The sequence below is a fragment of the Paroedura picta genome, chromosome 3, assembly GCF_049243985.1.
Source record: "Paroedura picta isolate Pp20150507F chromosome 3, Ppicta_v3.0, whole genome shotgun sequence".
In the NCBI taxonomy this organism is placed as follows: domain Eukaryota; kingdom Metazoa; phylum Chordata; class Lepidosauria; order Squamata; family Gekkonidae; genus Paroedura; species Paroedura picta.
The window spans coordinates 1,032,510-1,050,507 of NC_135371.1; the positions used below are offsets into that span (position 1 = coordinate 1,032,510).

General features: G+C 53.7%; 1 protein-coding gene and 1 long non-coding RNA gene across 3 annotated transcripts in view; one reads left to right on the forward strand and one right to left on the reverse strand.

The window, feature by feature from the left end:
- LOC143833940 (uncharacterized) overlaps window positions 1–17,760 on the forward strand; it is a 30,769-nt gene extending 13,009 nt beyond the window's left edge. The window contains exons 1-5 of one of the 2 annotated variants that reach the window (XM_077330295.1): window positions 11,128–11,438; window positions 12,820–12,905; window positions 13,353–13,479; window positions 13,829–13,921; window positions 15,921–17,760. In XM_077330295.1, the coding sequence (XP_077186410.1) occupies window positions 11,252–11,438; window positions 12,820–12,905; window positions 13,353–13,479; window positions 13,829–13,921; window positions 15,921–17,161 (1,734 nt within the window). In that variant the 5' untranslated portion in view covers window positions 11,128–11,251 and the 3' untranslated portion in view covers window positions 17,162–17,760. Of the gene's footprint in view, window positions 1–11,127; window positions 11,439–12,819; window positions 12,906–13,352; window positions 13,480–13,828; window positions 13,922–15,920 lie in introns of those variants that run through there. The other variant, XM_077330296.1, reaches the window with a different exon arrangement.
- On the reverse strand, window positions 13,474–16,019 carry LOC143834192 (uncharacterized). Its single transcript, XR_013229748.1, has 3 exons — window positions 15,827–16,019; window positions 15,421–15,475; window positions 13,474–14,227 (listed from the first exon to the last, which is right to left on the reverse strand). It is a non-coding gene; the product is annotated as an uncharacterized LOC143834192 (long non-coding RNA).
- Window positions 17,761–17,998: the final 238 nt, after the last annotated feature.

Below are 17,998 nucleotides of genomic sequence, written 5' to 3' on the forward strand. Positions count from 1 at the left end.
ACCAGCAGCTGTTAGAATGGAATATGGAAGATGAAAACGTCAAAGAAGTCCTGATTTCTTGGGCTATGGATTTTGGCAACTCTGTGAGTTTGGACACTTGGGAAAGGTTATGGAAGTTTGATATGCGCTTCACCCCTTGCTATTCTATTATAGAGAATATTTATTAAATGCGACAAATGTTGGAAATGTAAACAGGAGAGGGGTGACTTTTTTCACGTGTGATGGGAGTGTAAGAAAGCAAGACAGTATGGGGAGAATATATTTGTGGAATTTTAAAAAATGTTTGGAGTAGCCATTACTATATGCTACAGCAGTGGTCCCCAACCTTTCTGAGGCTGGGGACCGGCAGGGCAACTGCCCCGCCTGTGCATCGTGCATGCGCAGGCCGTGCCCGTGCATCGTGCATGCACGGCCGGGCTGCGCATGCGCCATGCACGGAACTTTCACGCATGCGCAAAAGTGCCATGCATGCGCAATTTCGGGAGCGCATGGTGCATGTGCGCATTCGCAGTGCACGGTGCGGCCCTGATTCCCTCTTCCTGCCCTCCCGCAGTAAGAAGCTTCCCGGGCCGCAAGTTTGTGGCCTGGGAAGTTTTTTACTGCGGGGGGGCGGGGAGAGGGAGCCGCGGCCCAACACCGGGCCGCGGCCCGCAGGTTGGGGACCACTGTGCTACAGGGTCATCTAAGAAAGCAGCCTGTATCATGTGACCTTCATTTATTTGTATGGCATGTGTGTCATATAACCAGTTGATCCGTTTTATTGCCTTCTTTAAGCGATTTGTTCATTATATTCAAGGGGGTGGCAGGTGACAGTGGAGGAGCGAGAGGGCTGGGAGTGTCCTGCATAGTGCAGGGGGTTGGACTAGATGACCCAGGAGGTCCCTTCCAGCTCTAGGATTCTAGGATTCTATATTCGGTAGGCTACTGGTTATATTTTGGCATTTGCATGTAAGTGCACACACGTGTGATCTGTTGTCCGTGTGTCTCTCCCTGTTTCTTTTTTCTATATTTTTCAATGAAGACTTAAATTGTCGAATTTCCTGCCTGTTTATTTGTGGGAATCTGTCTGTGCCTCACAACGATGTGCTATTTCAGACTGGGACCTCAGTAAGCACCAGAGAGTGACCCTTGAATAAACATTTGCGGGGTGGGGGGTGTGTTGTACTTGTAACAGCTCATCAGTGGAGCATGCATGAGCTGTCATGATTTTAAAAAGTCCCCTTGGATCTGGTGATTAGATTGTTTTGCAAATCGGTTGCACAAATGGGGAAGAGAGGGGTGTGGGGGCCACATCAGCGGCAAACAGATCTCATCTGCTCCCATTCGGCTTCCTGAGACTTCATCCTTCTTGTTGTGGTCAGTCCTAAATGTCCTAGTAGAATGTCTGGATTTTTGCATTTCAGAAGTTCTTCCTTCCGCAGAGTTCAGTCCGAGGGCGTTGCTGTCTCCCAGGCCCACGCCAGGGTGCACAGTCCCCTTGGGGAGGTCTTGAAAACATGTTTTCTCCAGCCATGCACCTGCGCACGATGCCACGCCATCACAAGCAAAATACTGACAAGGTGATTTTCTCTAATGGGGACTCCTCCTCCTTACCTCCAAATCTCACAGGATTCTGCCAAGTATCATCCTGGAAGCTCATAACACCCACATCCGAATCAAGAGTGACACAAACAACGGATTCTTTAGAGTTGAGAAAGTTGAGCCTCTGGGCTTTCTGTCTCTCTCCTCTCTCTCATTACAAAGTTGTTTGCAATTAAAGTATTTATTCTTTAAGCAGCTGGTGCTGTGAACCTTTGCATGTTTAGACTCTACCAACAGGGCAAGAAGATAGATCATCATATGCAATTTTTTAAGCCACCTCTCTCCCATAGGGCTCGAGGCTGTTTATATGTTAAAAAATATATTGGCATATGCTTTATTTCATTAACATGTTAAAAATTAAGTCCAAGATGTATGAGGAAGGGTTGGGGGAGCTTGGTCTGTTTAGCCTGGAGAGAGGATGACTGAGAGGGGATCTGATAACCATGTTCATAGAATCATAGAGGTGGCTCACCTAGTCCAACCTCCTGCACTGTGCAGGACACTCCCAACCCTCTCGCTCACCCACTGTCACCTGCCACCCCCTTGAGCCTTCCCAGAATCAGCCTCTCCGTCAGATGGCTCTCCAGCCTCTGTTTCAAAATCTCCAAAGATGGAGAACCCACCACCTCCCGAGGAAGCCTGTTCCACTGAGAAACCGCTCTAACTGTCAGGAACTTCTTCCGGGTGTTTAGACGGAATTTCTTTTGAATTAATTTCATCCCATTGGTTCTGGTCCAGCCCTCCAGGGCAAGAGAGAACAGCTCTGCTCCATCCTCTACATGGCAGCCTTTCAAATACTTGAAGATGGTTCTCAGATCCCCTCTCAGTCGTCTCCTCTCTAGGCTAAACAGACCAAGCTCCCCCAACCCTTCCTCCTACATCTTGGTCTCCAAACCCCTCACCCTCTTTGTTGCCCTCCTCTGGACATGCTCCAGTTTGTCTACATCCCTCTTCAACTGGGGAGCCCAAAACTGAACACAGGACTCCAAGTGAGGCTGAACCACAGCAGAGTAAAGCAGTACCATCACCTCCCATTTGCCTTTTAGCTACTGAGTCACATGGCTGAGTCATGTTCAATATGTGGTCTACTAAGACCCCTAGATCCTTTTCACACGTGCTACGGACAAGTCAAGTAAAAAGCTGCCATGTGGAGGATGGAGCAGAGTTGTTCTCTGTTGCCCCAGACGGCTGGACCATAACTAATGCATTGAAATTAATTCAAAAGAATTTTTGGCTAAACATCTGGAAGATGTTCCTGATAGTGCAGGCTTCCTCAAGAGGTGGTGGGTTCTCCATCTTTGGAAAATTTTAAGCAGAGGCTAGAGAGTCATCTGACAGAAATGCTGATCTTATGAGCTTAGGCAGATGGTGAGTGGGTGGGCAGGAGGGGATGTGCCAGTGTTTGTGTCTTGTGGCCCTTCCTTGCAGACCCAGGGAATTGCTGATCGCCAATAAGGGATGGCAGATGAATTCCCTCCAGGCCAGGCTGGATTCTGGAGATTTTTGGAAGGGAGGGTATCATTTGGGCATGGAATTGGGGCCACTGTAGGTAGGCAGGTAGTTGTGAGTGTCTTGCCTAGTGCAGGGGGTTGGACTCGATGACCCTGGAGGTTCCTTCCAACTCTGTGATTCCATGAAAGACCCAGATTCTGTGCCTGGCAACTAAGACTGACTCACCTGCGCTCCTTTCTCCTCTGCTCTTCTGCCATCGCATCCTTCCCTCCTTGACGGACAGGGAGGGACATCACTGATGTGCCCCTGTCACTCCTGGCGGATACAGGCCATTCAGGCTGGCTCCTGGCCTCTTGCCGGTCCAGGGGGGGGGAACCTCCCCTGGTTCCTGCTAACCCTGAAAGGGGAGGGGAGGGGAGGCTCCAAAGGGGCGTCCAGCCCACCCCCCCTCTCTCTCCAGCCTCTGCCGGGCCAGCCTGGCACAGCCCCCGGACCCTGGCCAGCAGAGCAGGGGGGGTGTCCTGTCGGCCGCCCACCAGCAGGTAGAGCTGGGTGATGCCCCCCCGCCCCCCCCCGCCCGTGTCTCCATCCCAGCCGCGCAGGGGGGAATAGGAGGGGGCAGAGCAGCGCCAGGGGGCCCCGCACTGGGGCAGGCAGCGGCTGGACTCCCCCCCCCCCAGGGGCCACCTGCGGGCCCAGCCCCAGAGGTCTGACCGCCCCCCCCCTGGGAAGCCTGGGGAGCCGGAGGGGGGCAGGGGGGACCCCCCACTTTGCCCCCCCCTGCAAAGAGCCCGGCCGGCCTGGGAGGCTTCACGAGAGAGAGAGAGAGGCGCCGTCCTAGAGAGGCTCGTGCGGGGGGGGGCAGCCCCTCCCCCTCCCCTCCCCTCCCCTCCCCCCCCGCGAGGAGGAGCCTCGGAGTCCGGGAGCGGGAAGGGGAGGGGGGGGGCTCCTGCTGGAAGGGCGCCGAGGGGAGCGGGTGAGGCTCGGGGGGGCTGCGAAGCAAGACCCAGAGCAGGGAGCGGGGGGGGCTCCTTCCTGGCGTCCCTTTGTGCCCCCCCCCCCGCGCCCTCTGGCCATGCAGCGCCATGCAGCCCAGCAGGATCCGAATCCGGCTCCTCTGACAAGTGCAGGGCGGAGGGGGAGGGGCTGGGGGGCGGAGGGGGGACCGCAGGGTCTGGAGCCTCCAAAGCAGAATGGGGGGGGGACGTAGCCAAGCGGCGGGGGGGGGCTATGGGGGCATTTGCTTCCCCCATCACGGGGGGGGGGAGGGAGGCAGGAGCGCCAGTGCCCCTCCCTGCAGGGGATTGGATGCTCTGGGGCAGGGGTAGTCAACCTGTGGTCCTCCAGATGTCCATGGACTACAATTCTCATGAGCCCCTGCCAGCGAATGCTGGCAGGGGCTCATGGGAATTGTAGTCCATGGACAACTGGAGGACCACAGGTTGACTACCCCTGCTCTGGGGGATTTTTGATGGGGCGACTGCTTATGGGGCAGCCGAAAGGGGGGTCCTTAAGGGATGCCACGAGGATGGATCGGAAATCCGTGTCGGAAGGGATTGGGGCCAGCAGAAGGTTAACAACCCCAAAGGGCCAGCCTGAGGCCCACTCCTCTTGGCCAGTGAGCCATGCCTCCCCCCCCCCCCCCCCGCGGCAGGGCCACGGGCTGCAGGCCTCTGTCAGTTTTTCCAATAATTTCAAAACTTTAAAAAAACAGCATTTTCATCGAGATCTTTGATTTGACGTTTAAAAGAACGGAAAGTTTTAAACGCAAACTCTGTGGAACGATCCCGATTTCCAGGCTCACGATGGCCAAGACGGCCGCGCAGCGCATGAGGGAGTATCGGCAGAGGCGGGCTGCAGCACGTGCGGCAGGATGCACCAAGGCTCCCCGGGGCCCGGCCCTCACGTCCACGGAGAGGAGCCGATTGCGACGGGCAAGGCTGTGCGCGGAAGCCCAGAACGGTTAGTGCACGGGCCCTCCCCGCTCCACAGGGCGCCATGCTGCTTGGGGCCCCTTTTTGGAGACCCCCCTGCTTTTTATGTGGTCTTGCCAGAACCAGATTTCTGGGGAAGCTCCAGGCTGAATTTCTGGAATTTCTGCAGCCACATTGTCCGTTTCAGGTTTTCCTGCGTGTGTTTTTACTTTGTCCTCTGCCTAGCGTGCACACCTCTGGGTGTCGTGGTTAAGAACAGCGGCCTCTAATCCGGACAACCGGGATGGATTTCCCCCCCCCCTCCTCCTCCAGATGCAACCAGCTTGGGCCAGTCCAGCTCTCTCAGCCCCACCTCCCTCCCAGGGTACTTGTTGTGGGGACAGGAAAGGGAGGCGGTTGTCAGCTGCCTTGAGATGTCCTCGGGGAACAAAACGCCAAAAACTAGCTCTTCTCTTCTTCTCTATCAGTATCTTAATATAGTCATATAGGCTGATACCTTTTTGACCACTGGAACAGCCCACGTGGTATCTGTTAGGGGGTTTCTGTGGGGCGTTTGGGGCAGGAAGGGCAGAGAAAGGGGCATCTGTCCCAGGGAGGGGATGGCAAATGCGAATATGTTGGTGGCTCCTGGCCCTACTGCGTGACTGGGGTCGACCAGGACCACAAAGGCCCAGCCTGGTGGGATACACAGCTGGAAGAGACCCAGGCCCTGTGGGACTCTCAGGGCAATTCCGCACATCTGCCAACGTTGCTGGATGTCCGCGGCAGCCCGAACCGCTGCAATTTGTAGTGGAACTTTTGATCACCCACATGTTTCCGGCTTCGCAGGAATTGCCAACCAGGTGCTCTAAGTGTGTGCCACTTCCGCCTGCCTCTGCCCGTCAATCAAACAGAAGAGCCAATGAAACAGAGACCTGCCCTCGTGGCTCCAAAAAGCCCCTTTCCCTTTAATTTTTTAAAAATCCGAAAATACACGTGGCAACGAATATGTATAAATTCATTGCTTCCCAGAGAACTGTTTTTCGTGGTAATTTCCCCCAAAAATAAAGTTTCGGATGAAAGACGTACAAGACAGTAACGGCCACAAGAGCAGGAAGGGAGGGCACCCCCCTGTGGCGTTGGCTGTCAGACCCCTCCCTCGTCCCTCGACATCTCAATGGAGGATCAGTTCATTACTTTTAAAAGTCAAGGGGAGGAACGGATGAACGTGTAAACGTCATTCTGTGAGATGCATTCTGTCAAAAGGCCGAGGCAGAGGCCCTCTCGGACCTGGTGCCGGCTTTGAAGAGCCTAGAAGAACTCATGGCCAGCACCCACGGCAACACGGGGGGGGGGGGGGGAGGGCATACGTTGTCCTCTCCAAGAAAATGCAGGCAAAAGGCTACATGCGCACCTGGGAGCAGGTGCACACGAAACTGAAGATAATAAAATTGGATCTTCTCAACAGTGGGGTGGGGTGCCACTGGGGAGTGGGTGAACCCCTTCCACAATAAAATGATGCTGATTTGGGAGGCATCAGGGAAGCCCCCACTGGAGCAGCACTGGCACATGGGTAAGTGTTTTTCAACTTCTATTTTTAGGCCAAAAAAGGAAAGATCCATAGCCGTCCAACAGCTAGTGGTCTTGCTTTAACACTGCAGGTGCATGGGGAGACCACTGAACGTGGCTTGGAAATGCACCTTCTCTTGGGTTCGGGGGGTTGGAGAGGGTTTCTGTGATGTTATATGGCGGTAGAGCTTAATAAGCAATGTAATACCCTTGCAGAAACGTGAACTGTGCTACTAGGCAGCCATCAGCCCATTGGAACAAAAAGCAGTTTCCATTTCAGATGTGCCGTCTCCCCTTATGTGCCCCTCCATGGAACAAAGTTGCAACTCCATAGTGACATGCCTCTAGGGCAAAACATGTTTCATGATTCATGACTGTGAGGTTTAGGCCACTCCACATGATGCCCTCCTTTACCTCCTCAGCTACACGGTCTCCGGTGAAAACGGGGTCCCTGCCCACGCCCACAGCAGAGGGGGAGATGGAGGGGCAGCCTTCTACCTCCGAAGCAGCAACACGTAAGAGAACGCCTCCTCTGTGGTCATCAGTGACATGATAACGCTTGCAATCCACATGTCCCAACAAAGCTTGTGGTGACTTCCAATGTTTAACCATTTAACAGCGCAAGCAATGCTGGCCAGGATCCGGGAGCTGGAAGGGGGCCTGGAAGACTGCAAGACGTCCTGTAAGATGGCGGCTAGGACTGCTCGTGCCCCCCCCCAACCTCAAAGTCCCCACCACCTTGATGTCAATACATCAAGAAGGTTTTGGATCTTTGATCTTTTCCCCTTTCTTTCTCTCAACAGTGAAGCAAATGAAAGAACAGATGAAGGCGAGCCAAGCCTGGCAGAAGAGGGCAATGAAGATGCTGCGGAGGATAGACAGGCAGCTCCAAGAGCTGCGTGGGGGGAGGGAAAGGAGGGGGAGGAAAGGGTAAAGGGAAGCGGGAGGGAAAAGGAACCTTATAGCTTTTTGGCTGACCTATTTGGGGCTTTCTGGGAGGGGGGGAACTTGGGTGTTAAAAATGTTCAAAGCTTTGTATTAAGTTCAATAAAATTGTTAATGTTTGAGAAAAAATGTCTCCACTCTCTGTTCCTTCCATTCGTTATCCTTCTGCCACCCCTCCCCCCCCCACGATCCCACAGGCTGCATCTCTGCCTATCATTTGGCCCCCTTGATGGGACACCACGCAACCCTAGACCCTCCCCAAGCCCAAGGGAAATGAGGAACACGAGAGGCAGCATCCAAAGCAACAGTCACATTCATTTATTACAGAATGACAGGAGGTCTGGGCATCTAGTGCCAGCTAGGTTGGGGAGCAGGCTGACCTGGGCTTCACCTGCCTCTTTCCCTGGGCCCGTCTACGCCTGGTTCGTGTTGCCATACTGAAGGAAGGAGTGGGTGGGGGGTGGAGGGAGGTCAGGTTTACATTTATTTGTGGAGGGTTTGCACTTTGCCTCCCTCTCTGGGCTGCATGACCACAACTGCACATGAGACCACAACTGCACATGTCTTTTGCTGATGTGTTGCAGGTGGTTCTCAGAAGTCAATCACTTTTTTGGGGGGAGGGGGGAATCCACTTTTTGCAATTACCTGAGTAGGGCTACAACGAAGCGAATGTTGGAGTGTTACAGTCTGTGTACATCATGCGGAATGTCAAAAATGTAGCGCTTGACAACAGCTACAATTCAGCAACATTAGAGCTGTGCGGAATGGCCCTCAGAGTTATAGAACTGGAGTACGCTGCCTTTTTATTCTTGTGGTTTTACTGTTTGGGGGATTTCCTTGAAAAGCGCCACGAGCAGGCAGGGTCCGGGAGTGGCAGTTAATGAATGCGAATATAAATAAATAAAACTGGGACATTCCACCAGACCTGGGGCTGAGGGCAGGACACAGAGAAGCTGCCCCCCCCCCGCCCGCCCGCCCTGCAGAGTCCCCTCTGCCTCCCAGAATTAGGTCTGCTGAGACGGGGTCTTAGTGTTGGTTGCCATGGCTGTATCGTTTGATATGTCCCGTGTGGAGAGGCTATTAGTTGATGAGATGTATGACGTATCCCACCCCGAGCCGGGATGCAGAGAGGGGAGGGACCCCTGTAATATGGCGGGTTCAAAGGACACACGTGGAGTCAAACAGTGAGAGATCCAATCCAGTCTCTTGAACTGTGTCCTGAATCCAGTCGGGAGAGAAATGTGGGTGGCGCATAATGGGCTTCCCTCCAGCCTCTTTCTTTCTCTCCCTCCCAGGAAGGAGTGGGACGCTCTCGACCTCCCCCCCTCGGCGTGCTGAAAGAAAAAGAGCCCCCCAGCAGCAGGCAGCTCAGGTGCGGAGAAGTACAACTGGGGAGGGATGGAGCCGACAGTGGGGGGCTCCAGTTGTCACGCGCATGGGATCGGGATCCTTCTCATGAATTCCACAGGGAAGGCAGAAACATGGTCGCCCCCCCCCCAATTTTTACAGAAAAACAAGACAATTAGAATATTGTCTAATTGTGATTCACCCAGCTCCAAATGTCTCTGTAACAATGCTGAATTTCCCAGGGAACACTATTTCGTTCTTTATCGTCTGGGCATCTCTGGCCTCTTCACGAAAGGCGGCTAGACCCCTGCGAGGGAGGACAGCTCTTTTAGCCCCTGGGAGGGCTGCACAGAGTGGGGGGGGATGTCCCCACGGGGATCTTCTCACCACCGAGTTGTGGTGCTCTTTCCTGGGACGTAAAGAAATGCTTCCTCCTTCTCCCCCTTGCAGGCGGGGGTCTCCTTCGAGGAGGTGGCCGTGCACTTCTCCCCGGGGGAGTGGGCCCTGCTGCACCCAGCCCAGAGAGCTCTCTACAAGGAAGTCATGCTGGAGAATTTTGGACATGTGGCCTCTCTGGGTGAGGATCCTTTTCTCCTTCTCCTGCTGAGGAGTGACTCTGCGGGAGCCCTTGAGGAGGAGGAGGAGGAGGGAGGTGGTCAGGCTGTCTGCCCCATTCTCTCTGGCTGGCCTCTGTCTGCCTCCCCATAATGGTCACCCATTCCCAAATGACCCAGTAACGTCCTCTGTCTCACCCCTATGTGTTTCTGGAGGGCCAGCCAATCTGGCTTGAATCCATAAGCACCTAGAAGAAGTCGAATTTTGTGGGTTTTCCCCTGATAAACAGGAACGCCGATTCTCAAGCCTGACCTGATAGCCTGGCTGGAAGAAGAGGAGGGCCTGTTTCTCCTGGGCTGCGATAGATTGGCAGGTAGCGGCTTAGAAATCTGTCTGGAGAAGGCGTATCGCATGCGCCCCCTTGGAAGGGGTGGGGGATTTCTGTGGGCTTGTTTATCCTCAGAGTCTGCCCATCTCCCAATACAGGTGCTCTGAGTGTGCCCAAAGGGGCCTGCTGTCCTCTCATTGCTGCCTCTTTGCAACACTCCCCCCCCCCTCGGACTGAGCTATAAAGGCTGAGAGAACCCCACTCTGAAACCATAGCTAGGCAAGGAAGCCTTGGTGGCCAAAGCTCATGCCCAGCAAACCTTGTTAGTCTTTTAGGGGCAACTAGATTCAAAATTAGGTCTTTGTGGCAAGTGTCGTACCTTCACAGCAGGTACCCCTTTCTGTCTGCAGGAGACGTGAGGCAGTCAGCAAGCGAGGAAGAACAACACCGAGGGATGGGAGAAGAGGAGACATCTCCGGATGCAGAAGAGAAGTTTGAATATTTGGATACACCAAGGAAGGAGGAAGGGAAACAGCCCCCACCAGGGAGGAATCATTCCTGTCTTTCTCAGGGGGGTGACTCTCTCCGGGAAACAATATCGCAAGGAGGCAACAGGACTGATTGTGCTACACGCAGGGAAAACTCCAGTGAAATGTCCGCTATTCAGATTCAAAGACTTCTTATTTTATTTATTTATTCAACTTAGAATCCTAAATGCCGGGAGCGTGAGACGTATTTCAGTGAGAGCCCCAGGGTTACTTCCCATCTAAGAGTCCATACTGGGGAGAAACCGTAGCAATGCCTGGAGTGTGGAAAGGGTTTTGGTCAGAATTCACACCTTCATGTTCATCAGATAATTCACACAGGGGAGAAACCATAGAAATGCTTTCAGAAATGTTCGTAGACCTAATTTTTATTTGTGCATTTTTTGTACCTGTAAGATTACCTTCAATAAACACTTGCCTAATACAAAGAGCATGTTTTATATTTTAAATATTTTAAATAAAATCATTATTTCTACGAAGTTCACTGTTTGCTCTCCTGACATAAGATCTGAAGTCTGGCCTCAAATATTGCATTGAGCTGGAGGAGAGAAGACCCTCCGAAGGTTTCCCTCATGGGTGACTCTGCTTCAATTAGTGTTCTTAGCAGACTGAATTGAAACGACGGCCCATCGGCAGCCTGGGTCCCGCACACCCGCAGAAGCGTCTCTCCCCTTCTGCTCCAGCAGAATCGCTGGGCTCCTTTTGCAGCACCCTCTGCACCCCACTGCGTGCCCCTTTGCTGTGGGGCAGCATCATTTGTTTCCATGGGGATAAGAAGAAAAGTCCTAGAGATGGGCGGGTGCCCCCTCCCTCCCAAGCAGCCCTTCTCTCCGGGGGGGGGGGAGTGATCCCTGCAGTCTGCAGAGGGGCTGTCATTCCGGGGGATCCCCAGGCCCCGCCTGGAGGTTGGGAACCACATCCAACCCCCCCCATGATTACCCGAGGGGTTTTCCTGGCCAAACGCCTCCCTCCCCTCGGCCCGGGGGTCTCCTCGCCCCGCAAGGACCACAGGTGCGATGAGCAAGCCCCTTTTGGGGGGGTCCCAATTCCTGGGCGGGGGTCTGCCCCCCCCGGGGACCCCCCCACCCACACCTTGGCGAAGGGAGAGGGGCGGTGGGCCCGCGAGGGTTAAAGGCAGCGAGACGCGCCCTCCTAGAGAGGCTCCCGTGGGGGGGGGCGCTCCTCCTCCGCCCTCGGTGCCCGGTGAGTCTTTGCAGGGGGGGCGTCAAGGTGGGTGGGGGGCTGCGATGCAGAGAGCTCGGAGGGGGAGGGGGAGCCCCGTCCCCTTGAGGTGCCCCCCCTCCGCGCCCCCTGCTTCCTGCGGGCGGGATCCGAACCCAGAACCCCGGGAGGCTGGCGGGGGGGGCTGGCGGGGGGCGGCTTGGGCGGCTTCCGCACGGTCCCTGGTGGCTTCTCCACCCACGCCAGATTAGGGGGAAGATGGATTTTGCGGGGGGGGGGGTTCTATTTGAATTCTCCCCCATGGCAGCTGTTTTTCCTGCGGGGGGGCAGTTTTGTGTCCCATCCGTCCCCCCCTTGGCACTTTAGTGTCTCCCTATAGCAAGCCGTCTCTGGGGCAATGCCAGCCATGGTGGGGCCGCAGGGAAGAGCAGCAGCCTCTAATCTGGACAGCCAAATTTAATCCCCCCCCTCCTCCTTCACACGCAGCCAGCTGGGACACCTTAGGCCAGTCCCAGTTCTCTCAGAGCTCTCTCAGCCTCCCAGGGTGTCAGTTGTGGGGAGAGGAAGGGAAAGGCGACGGGAAGCTGCTTGGAGACTCTTTGGGGTAATAAAAAGTGTGGTGCAACAAAATCCCATTTCTTCTCTTATTGGTATAGAATTGATGTTTTTTCAAGCACTGGAGCAGCCCCTGTGGAATCCGTGGGGTGAGGGGCTGGGGCAGGGGAATGCAGGGAGACAAGAGCTGATGGAGCGGACGGGACTCCTGTGAGCTCTTGTCTTCTCTTGAGCTCTTTTTTCAGGCAAGGATTCTGGGAAGGTCTTCTTGAGGCTGCAGGTGGTGGGAAAAAAATGTAGAGCTTTTCCTGTGCTAAAGTTACCCTCCTGCAGAAAAGCCTCAAGGATAGGCCAGGCAGAGAGTGACAGAATGGTTTCCCTGCTGGGCTACTTTTCTGTGTGTGGGGAGAGTTGCCTTTTGGACTGGCATCTCCCACCTGCCACCTGGAGTCAGGCACGCCATCCCCTCAGGGCCCTCCCATTCATTCTTGCAAAAGGGTGGGGAAAGGGACCCCTCCCCCAGGAAGAAATTGGCAGAGGCTGCCAGGGAGCAGGTGGAGGGCAGGAAGGGGTGGAGGGCAAAGGGGGGCAGAACCGGCTCCACACAGAATGGGGGGGGGGGGAACGTGGGGCTGGAGAGATCCAATCCAGTCTCTTGAACTGTGCCCAGAATGGAATTCAGTCTGGAGTGAGGGGCTGTGTGGAGCAAAGAGGGCCACCCACCACCCGCCTTCTTTCTTTCTTTCTTTCTTTCTTTCTTTCTTTCTTTCTTTCTTTCTTTCTTTCTTTCTTTCTTTCTTTCTTTCTTTCTTTCTTTCTTTCTTTCTTTCTTTCTTCTCTCCTGCAGGCAGGAGTGGGAAGACGCCCGGGAGCCCTCTGAGACCCTCTCCTCTGTGTGCCAAAGAGGGGAGAGCCGCCATGCAGCCAGCTCAGGTATTGGGGGGGGGGGGCGTAAATGGGGAGACATTTATGGATGGAGTCAAACTCAGGGGATTGGGCTCCTCCTCCTTAATTCTCGTGTTCCCCGCTGGGAAGGCAGAAAGCTCTCGTCCCCTGTCCTGGGTGGCTTTTGCCGGGGGGGGGGGGGGAGGACGCTGAGAATATTACGTTTGGTTTGGCCCAGCTTTGGTGTCTCTGAACCAGTCTTGAACTTCCCTCAGAAACCGATTGAGTCCTCCCTCATCCCGGCCTCCCTGCCTGTTCCCGCAGAAGGGGGCCAGACCCCTGAGACGGAGGAGAGCCCCTCTCGGTCCAAGGTGCCCCCCCCCCGGCAGGGCTGCGGGGGGGGGGGGTGGAGATGCCCCACGGGGCTCCTCTCCCCACCTCTCGGTCCTCTTCTTAGTGGTGCAAAGAAACACTTCCTCCTTCTCCCCCTTGCAGGCGGGGGTCTCCTTCGAGGAGGTGGCCGTACGTTTCTCCCCGGGGGAGTGGGCCCTGCTGCACCCGGCCCAGAGAGCTCTCTACAAGGAAGTCATGCTGGAGAACTTTGGACATGTGGCCTCTCTGGGTGAGGATCCTTTTCTCCTTCTCGCGGGGAGGAGTGACTCTGAGGCGGTCAGGCTGTCTGCCCCGTCCCTGTGGCTGGTCCCCCCCCCCCGCGATCCTTCCTTCCTCCGAGGCAGGGAGGGGTCTGTGCTCTCCCCCTACCTGGCAGTTCTGTGCCCGGACCCTGTGAGAGGGCACCCAAAGACGTCCCAGAGGGTGCCTGGTCCAGAGAGGGTGGGACGGCCTGAGCAGAGCCTCCCCCCCTCCCCTACAGGGCCTGACCTTCCCCACTTTCCTGTTGGGTTTTCTGGGGGGCCGCTCAGTCTGACTTGAAGAAGTCTAATTTTGTGGCTTTCCCTCCCAACAAACAGGGTCTCTGATTCCCAAGCCTGACCTGATATCTTGGCTGGAAGACGAGGAGGGCCTGTTTCTCCTGGGCAGTGATGAGGAGGCGGGATCGACAGGTAGCGGCTTAGAAGTCAGCCTCGAGGGGGCTTCCTTGAAGGGGTGGGGGATTTCCGTGGCCTTGTTTCCCCTCCCAGGTTGAATTTCCCCTCCAAAGAGCTGGGATGCATCCTGGGGGCTGAAATGGTGCCTGCAGGTCTTCAGCCCAGGCCAAGAGGCGGGTGGGGTGGGGCACGAGTGCTTGCCCTCCAAAGCTCACGCCTGGAATCAGTCTTGGTTGGTCTTCAGGGAGCTCTTGGACTCTGTTGTGGTTGTGGTTGTTGTGCTACTGCAGACCAACATGGCGGCCCACGTGAATCTGACCTCTGTGATGTTGAAGAGAAAGAACTTCATGGTTTCAGGTTTCTGGCTCCTATTAGGCTACCTTCCTCTGCATCTCCACCTTCTGTCCATCTCCACCCTCTGCCATTCGTTCAGTCCTGAATGGCTGTCTCTTAACAAACGGCCCCTTCTTTCTCCCATCTATAAGTCCTTGTCTCCTCTGCCCTGTGGCTGGCCCTGCAGAGGAACTGGCTGGCCCCTGGGTGAGACGGGAGGCTGGACTGGAGGGACCCTCCCTGGCCTGACCCAGCAGGGCTCTTCTGAGGGTCTTCTCAGGGGAAGGCCTCGGCCTCTCTGCCCTGTGGCTGGCCCTGCAGAGGAACTGGCTGGCCCCTGGGTGAGACGGGAGGCTGGACTGGAGGGACCCTCCCTGGCCTGACCCAGCAGGGCTCTTCTGAGGGTCTTCTCAGGGGAAGGCCTCGGCCTCTCTGCCCTGTGGCTGGCCCTGCAGAGGAACTGGCTGGCCCTTGGGTGAGACGGGAGGCTGGACTGGAGGGACCCTCCCTGGCCAGATCCAGCAGGGCTCTTCTGAGGGTCTTCTCAGGGGAAGGCCTCGGCCTCTCTGCCCTGTGGCTGGCCCTGCAGAGGAACTGGCTGGCCCCTGGGTGAGACGGGAGGCTGGACTGGAGGGACCCTCCCTGGCCTGTCCCAGCAGGGCTCTTCGGAGGGTCTTCTCAGGGGAAGGCCTCGGCCTCCCTGCCCTGTGGCTGGCCCTGCAGAGGAACTGGCTGGCCCCTGGGTGAGACGGGAGGCTGGACTGGAGGGACCCTCCCTGGCCTGACCCAGCAGGGCTCTCCTGAGGGTCTTCTCAGGGGAAGGCCTCGGCCTCTCTGCCCTGTGGCTGGCCCTGCAGAGGAACTGGCTGGCCCCTGGGTGAGACGGGAGGCTGGACTGGAGGGACCCTCCCTGGGCTGATCCCACCGGGCTTTCCTTGTGCTCACTCCTGGTGGCCGCATACAGTTCTCAGCTCAAGCCAAGTCAGTGCATCTTTAACAATGATGCTCCTCTTTCATAGGCTCTGGGAGGCAAACCTTTTCTTGCTGCTTAACGTTAAACGACTTCTGACAAAGCCTTTCCTAGCTTGGACCTGGGCCTGCAATTCCCCGTGCCCCCATGTTCACTCAGACAACACAACCACAAGACCAGCCATCCCATTGCAGGAGTGTTCCCTTCTTACCTTCCCAGGTTGTCTGTGCCCTTCCACTCTGTTCCCTGGGCAAGCAGGTCGATCCCTATGCAAAACAATAAATGAACCCAAGAGTGGTAGTCCTTAAAAAGAGAAGTGTCAAGGAGAAATCAAAAGGCGTGATTGCTGAACTTCAGTTAGAACTATGGATGCCCCCAGGGCTGAACAGGGACATGGGATTCTTATCTCACAGATGTTAATGTTCTGCCCCAAAGACTTCTGTTCTTCCCTTAAGCATTTCTCCTTTGTTCTAATCTGGCTTTTTACAATCTGCATGGTACCTCTGCTTCCTGCGTTCCTTTTCTGCAGTACTTCTCCCGCCCTCTGACTGGGATACAAAGAGATCTCTATTCTGAAGTAAATATGATAAAGGGAATCTTAAATATCAAGCTCATACCTGGGAAATGTTTCTTGGTCTTTAGGTGCAACCAGAGTAAAAATTTGTGGAAAGTGTCAAAGCATCACTCCAGGTATCCTTTTTCTTTCCGCAGGAGACGTGTGGCAGTCAGCAAAGGAAGCAGAAGAACACAAAGTGATGGGAAAAGAGGATGCATACTCAGATGTGAAAGGAAATTTTGAATATTTGGATGCACTAAGGAAGGAGGAGGGAAAATACCCACCACAAGGGACGAATAATTCCTGTCTTTTTCAGGAGGATGACTCTCTACGGGGAAAAGTATCTCAAGGAGATAACAGGAATGAGTATGCTACAGTCAGGGAAAATGTCACTGAAATATCATCAGTTCTTAATATTCAACAAAGGATTATTAACATCAAGAAGATTTATAAATGCCGGGAGTGTGGTAAATATTTCAGTCAGAGTTCCAGCCTTACTTTCCATCAAAGAATTCATACCGGGGAGAAACCATATCAATGCCTGGAGTGTGGGAAAAGCTTCAGTCAGAACTCACACCTTCGTGTTCATCAGAAAATTCACACAGGGGAGAAACCATATAAATGCCTAGAGTGTGGAAAAGGCTTTAGACATAGTGCATACCTTACTTCCCACCAAAGGACACACACAGGGGAGAAACCATATAAATGCCTGGAGTGTGGAAAAAGCTTTAGTGAGAGTTCCAATCTTGCTTCCCATCGAAGAATTCACACTGGGGAAAAACCATATAAATGCTTGGAATGTGGAAAGAACTTCAGGAAGAGTGGACAACTTACTGTCCATCAAAAAATTCACAGTGGTGAGAAACCATATAAATGCCTCGAGTGTGGAAAAAGCTTCAGTGAGAGTTCCAGTCTTAAGTCCCATAAAAGAATTCACACAGGGGAGAAACCATATAAATGCTTGGAGTGTGGAAAAAGCTTCAGTGAGAGTTCCAGCCTGGCTTCCCATCGAAGAATTCACACAGGGGAGAAACCATATACCTGTCTGGAGTGTGGAAAAAGCTTCAGGAAGAGTGGACACCTTAGTATCCATCAAACAATTCACAGTAGTGAGAAGCCATATAAATGCCTGGAGTGTGGGAAAAGCTTCACTCAGAGTGCATACCTTACATCCCACCAAAGGACACACACAGGGGAGAAACCATATAAATGCCTGGAGTGTGGGAAAAGCTTCAGTCGGCGGGACTGTTGTGCTTCCCATCAAAGAACTCATGAAGGGGAGAAGGCATACAAGTGCCAGCAGTGTGGGAAAAGATTCCGTCGGAGTGCACATCTTACTTCCCACCAAAGGACGCATACCGTGGAGAAGAAATACGTTGCGTATTCATTATTATAATTATACTGATGAATGTTTATGCATTACCTATTTTCATAATCTCTGTTAAATTCAATTCCTCGTTAAGAATTGTACCAAAAGTTCAAAACCATCTCTCATTCTGGACGTTACATTAGTATAACTGAAGAAACAGGAGAGTTATTGCTCTGGAATTATGAAGAACTCTTGTCTTTTGTCTTTGAGAAATGAATGGCAGCTATCAAGATTTACTCTTGTCTACCTTTGTTTGCACTATCCTTTTTTTTTCATTTGGAGTAAAATCCCACATTCAAGCTCAAAAGATCTTTCTCTTCCTCTGTCACCTCTCTCAAAAGGGCTGTGTGAGGGTCGAATGAGGCCTCTACTGGTTGCTTCCAGGCAGAAAAGACCTTACATAGAATGAGCATCTCGCATGAGCCTGGCTCCCCGTTGTGTGTAATGTTCTTCCGATGAACTTAAAAAACTAACTCACCTAAATCTTAGAGAACTGTAGAGCTTGTGTTCTTAGCTCAGTTTGAGAGAAGTTAGTAGCTGATTTTTTTATTGTGTGTGTTCATCGGATTATTGCCTAATACAAAGAGCATGTTTTACTCCAAATATAAAATTATTATCTCTAAGAAGTTCACTCTTTGTTCTACTGTGTCATAACCTGAAGTCTGTCCTCGGGCATTTCATTGGAGAGGGAGGGGTAAGTCTCTCAGAAAGGTTGTCCAGTGAAACCTCCAATTGAGTTTCCATTCTCATTGCATTCCAGCTCCCGTAAAATGTATCCAAGTATTTGAATAGTGTGGTATAAGCACAGGCGAGAGAAACAACCTCCCCCTCTCCCAATTTGACTGGTGATTGCAGTATATTGTT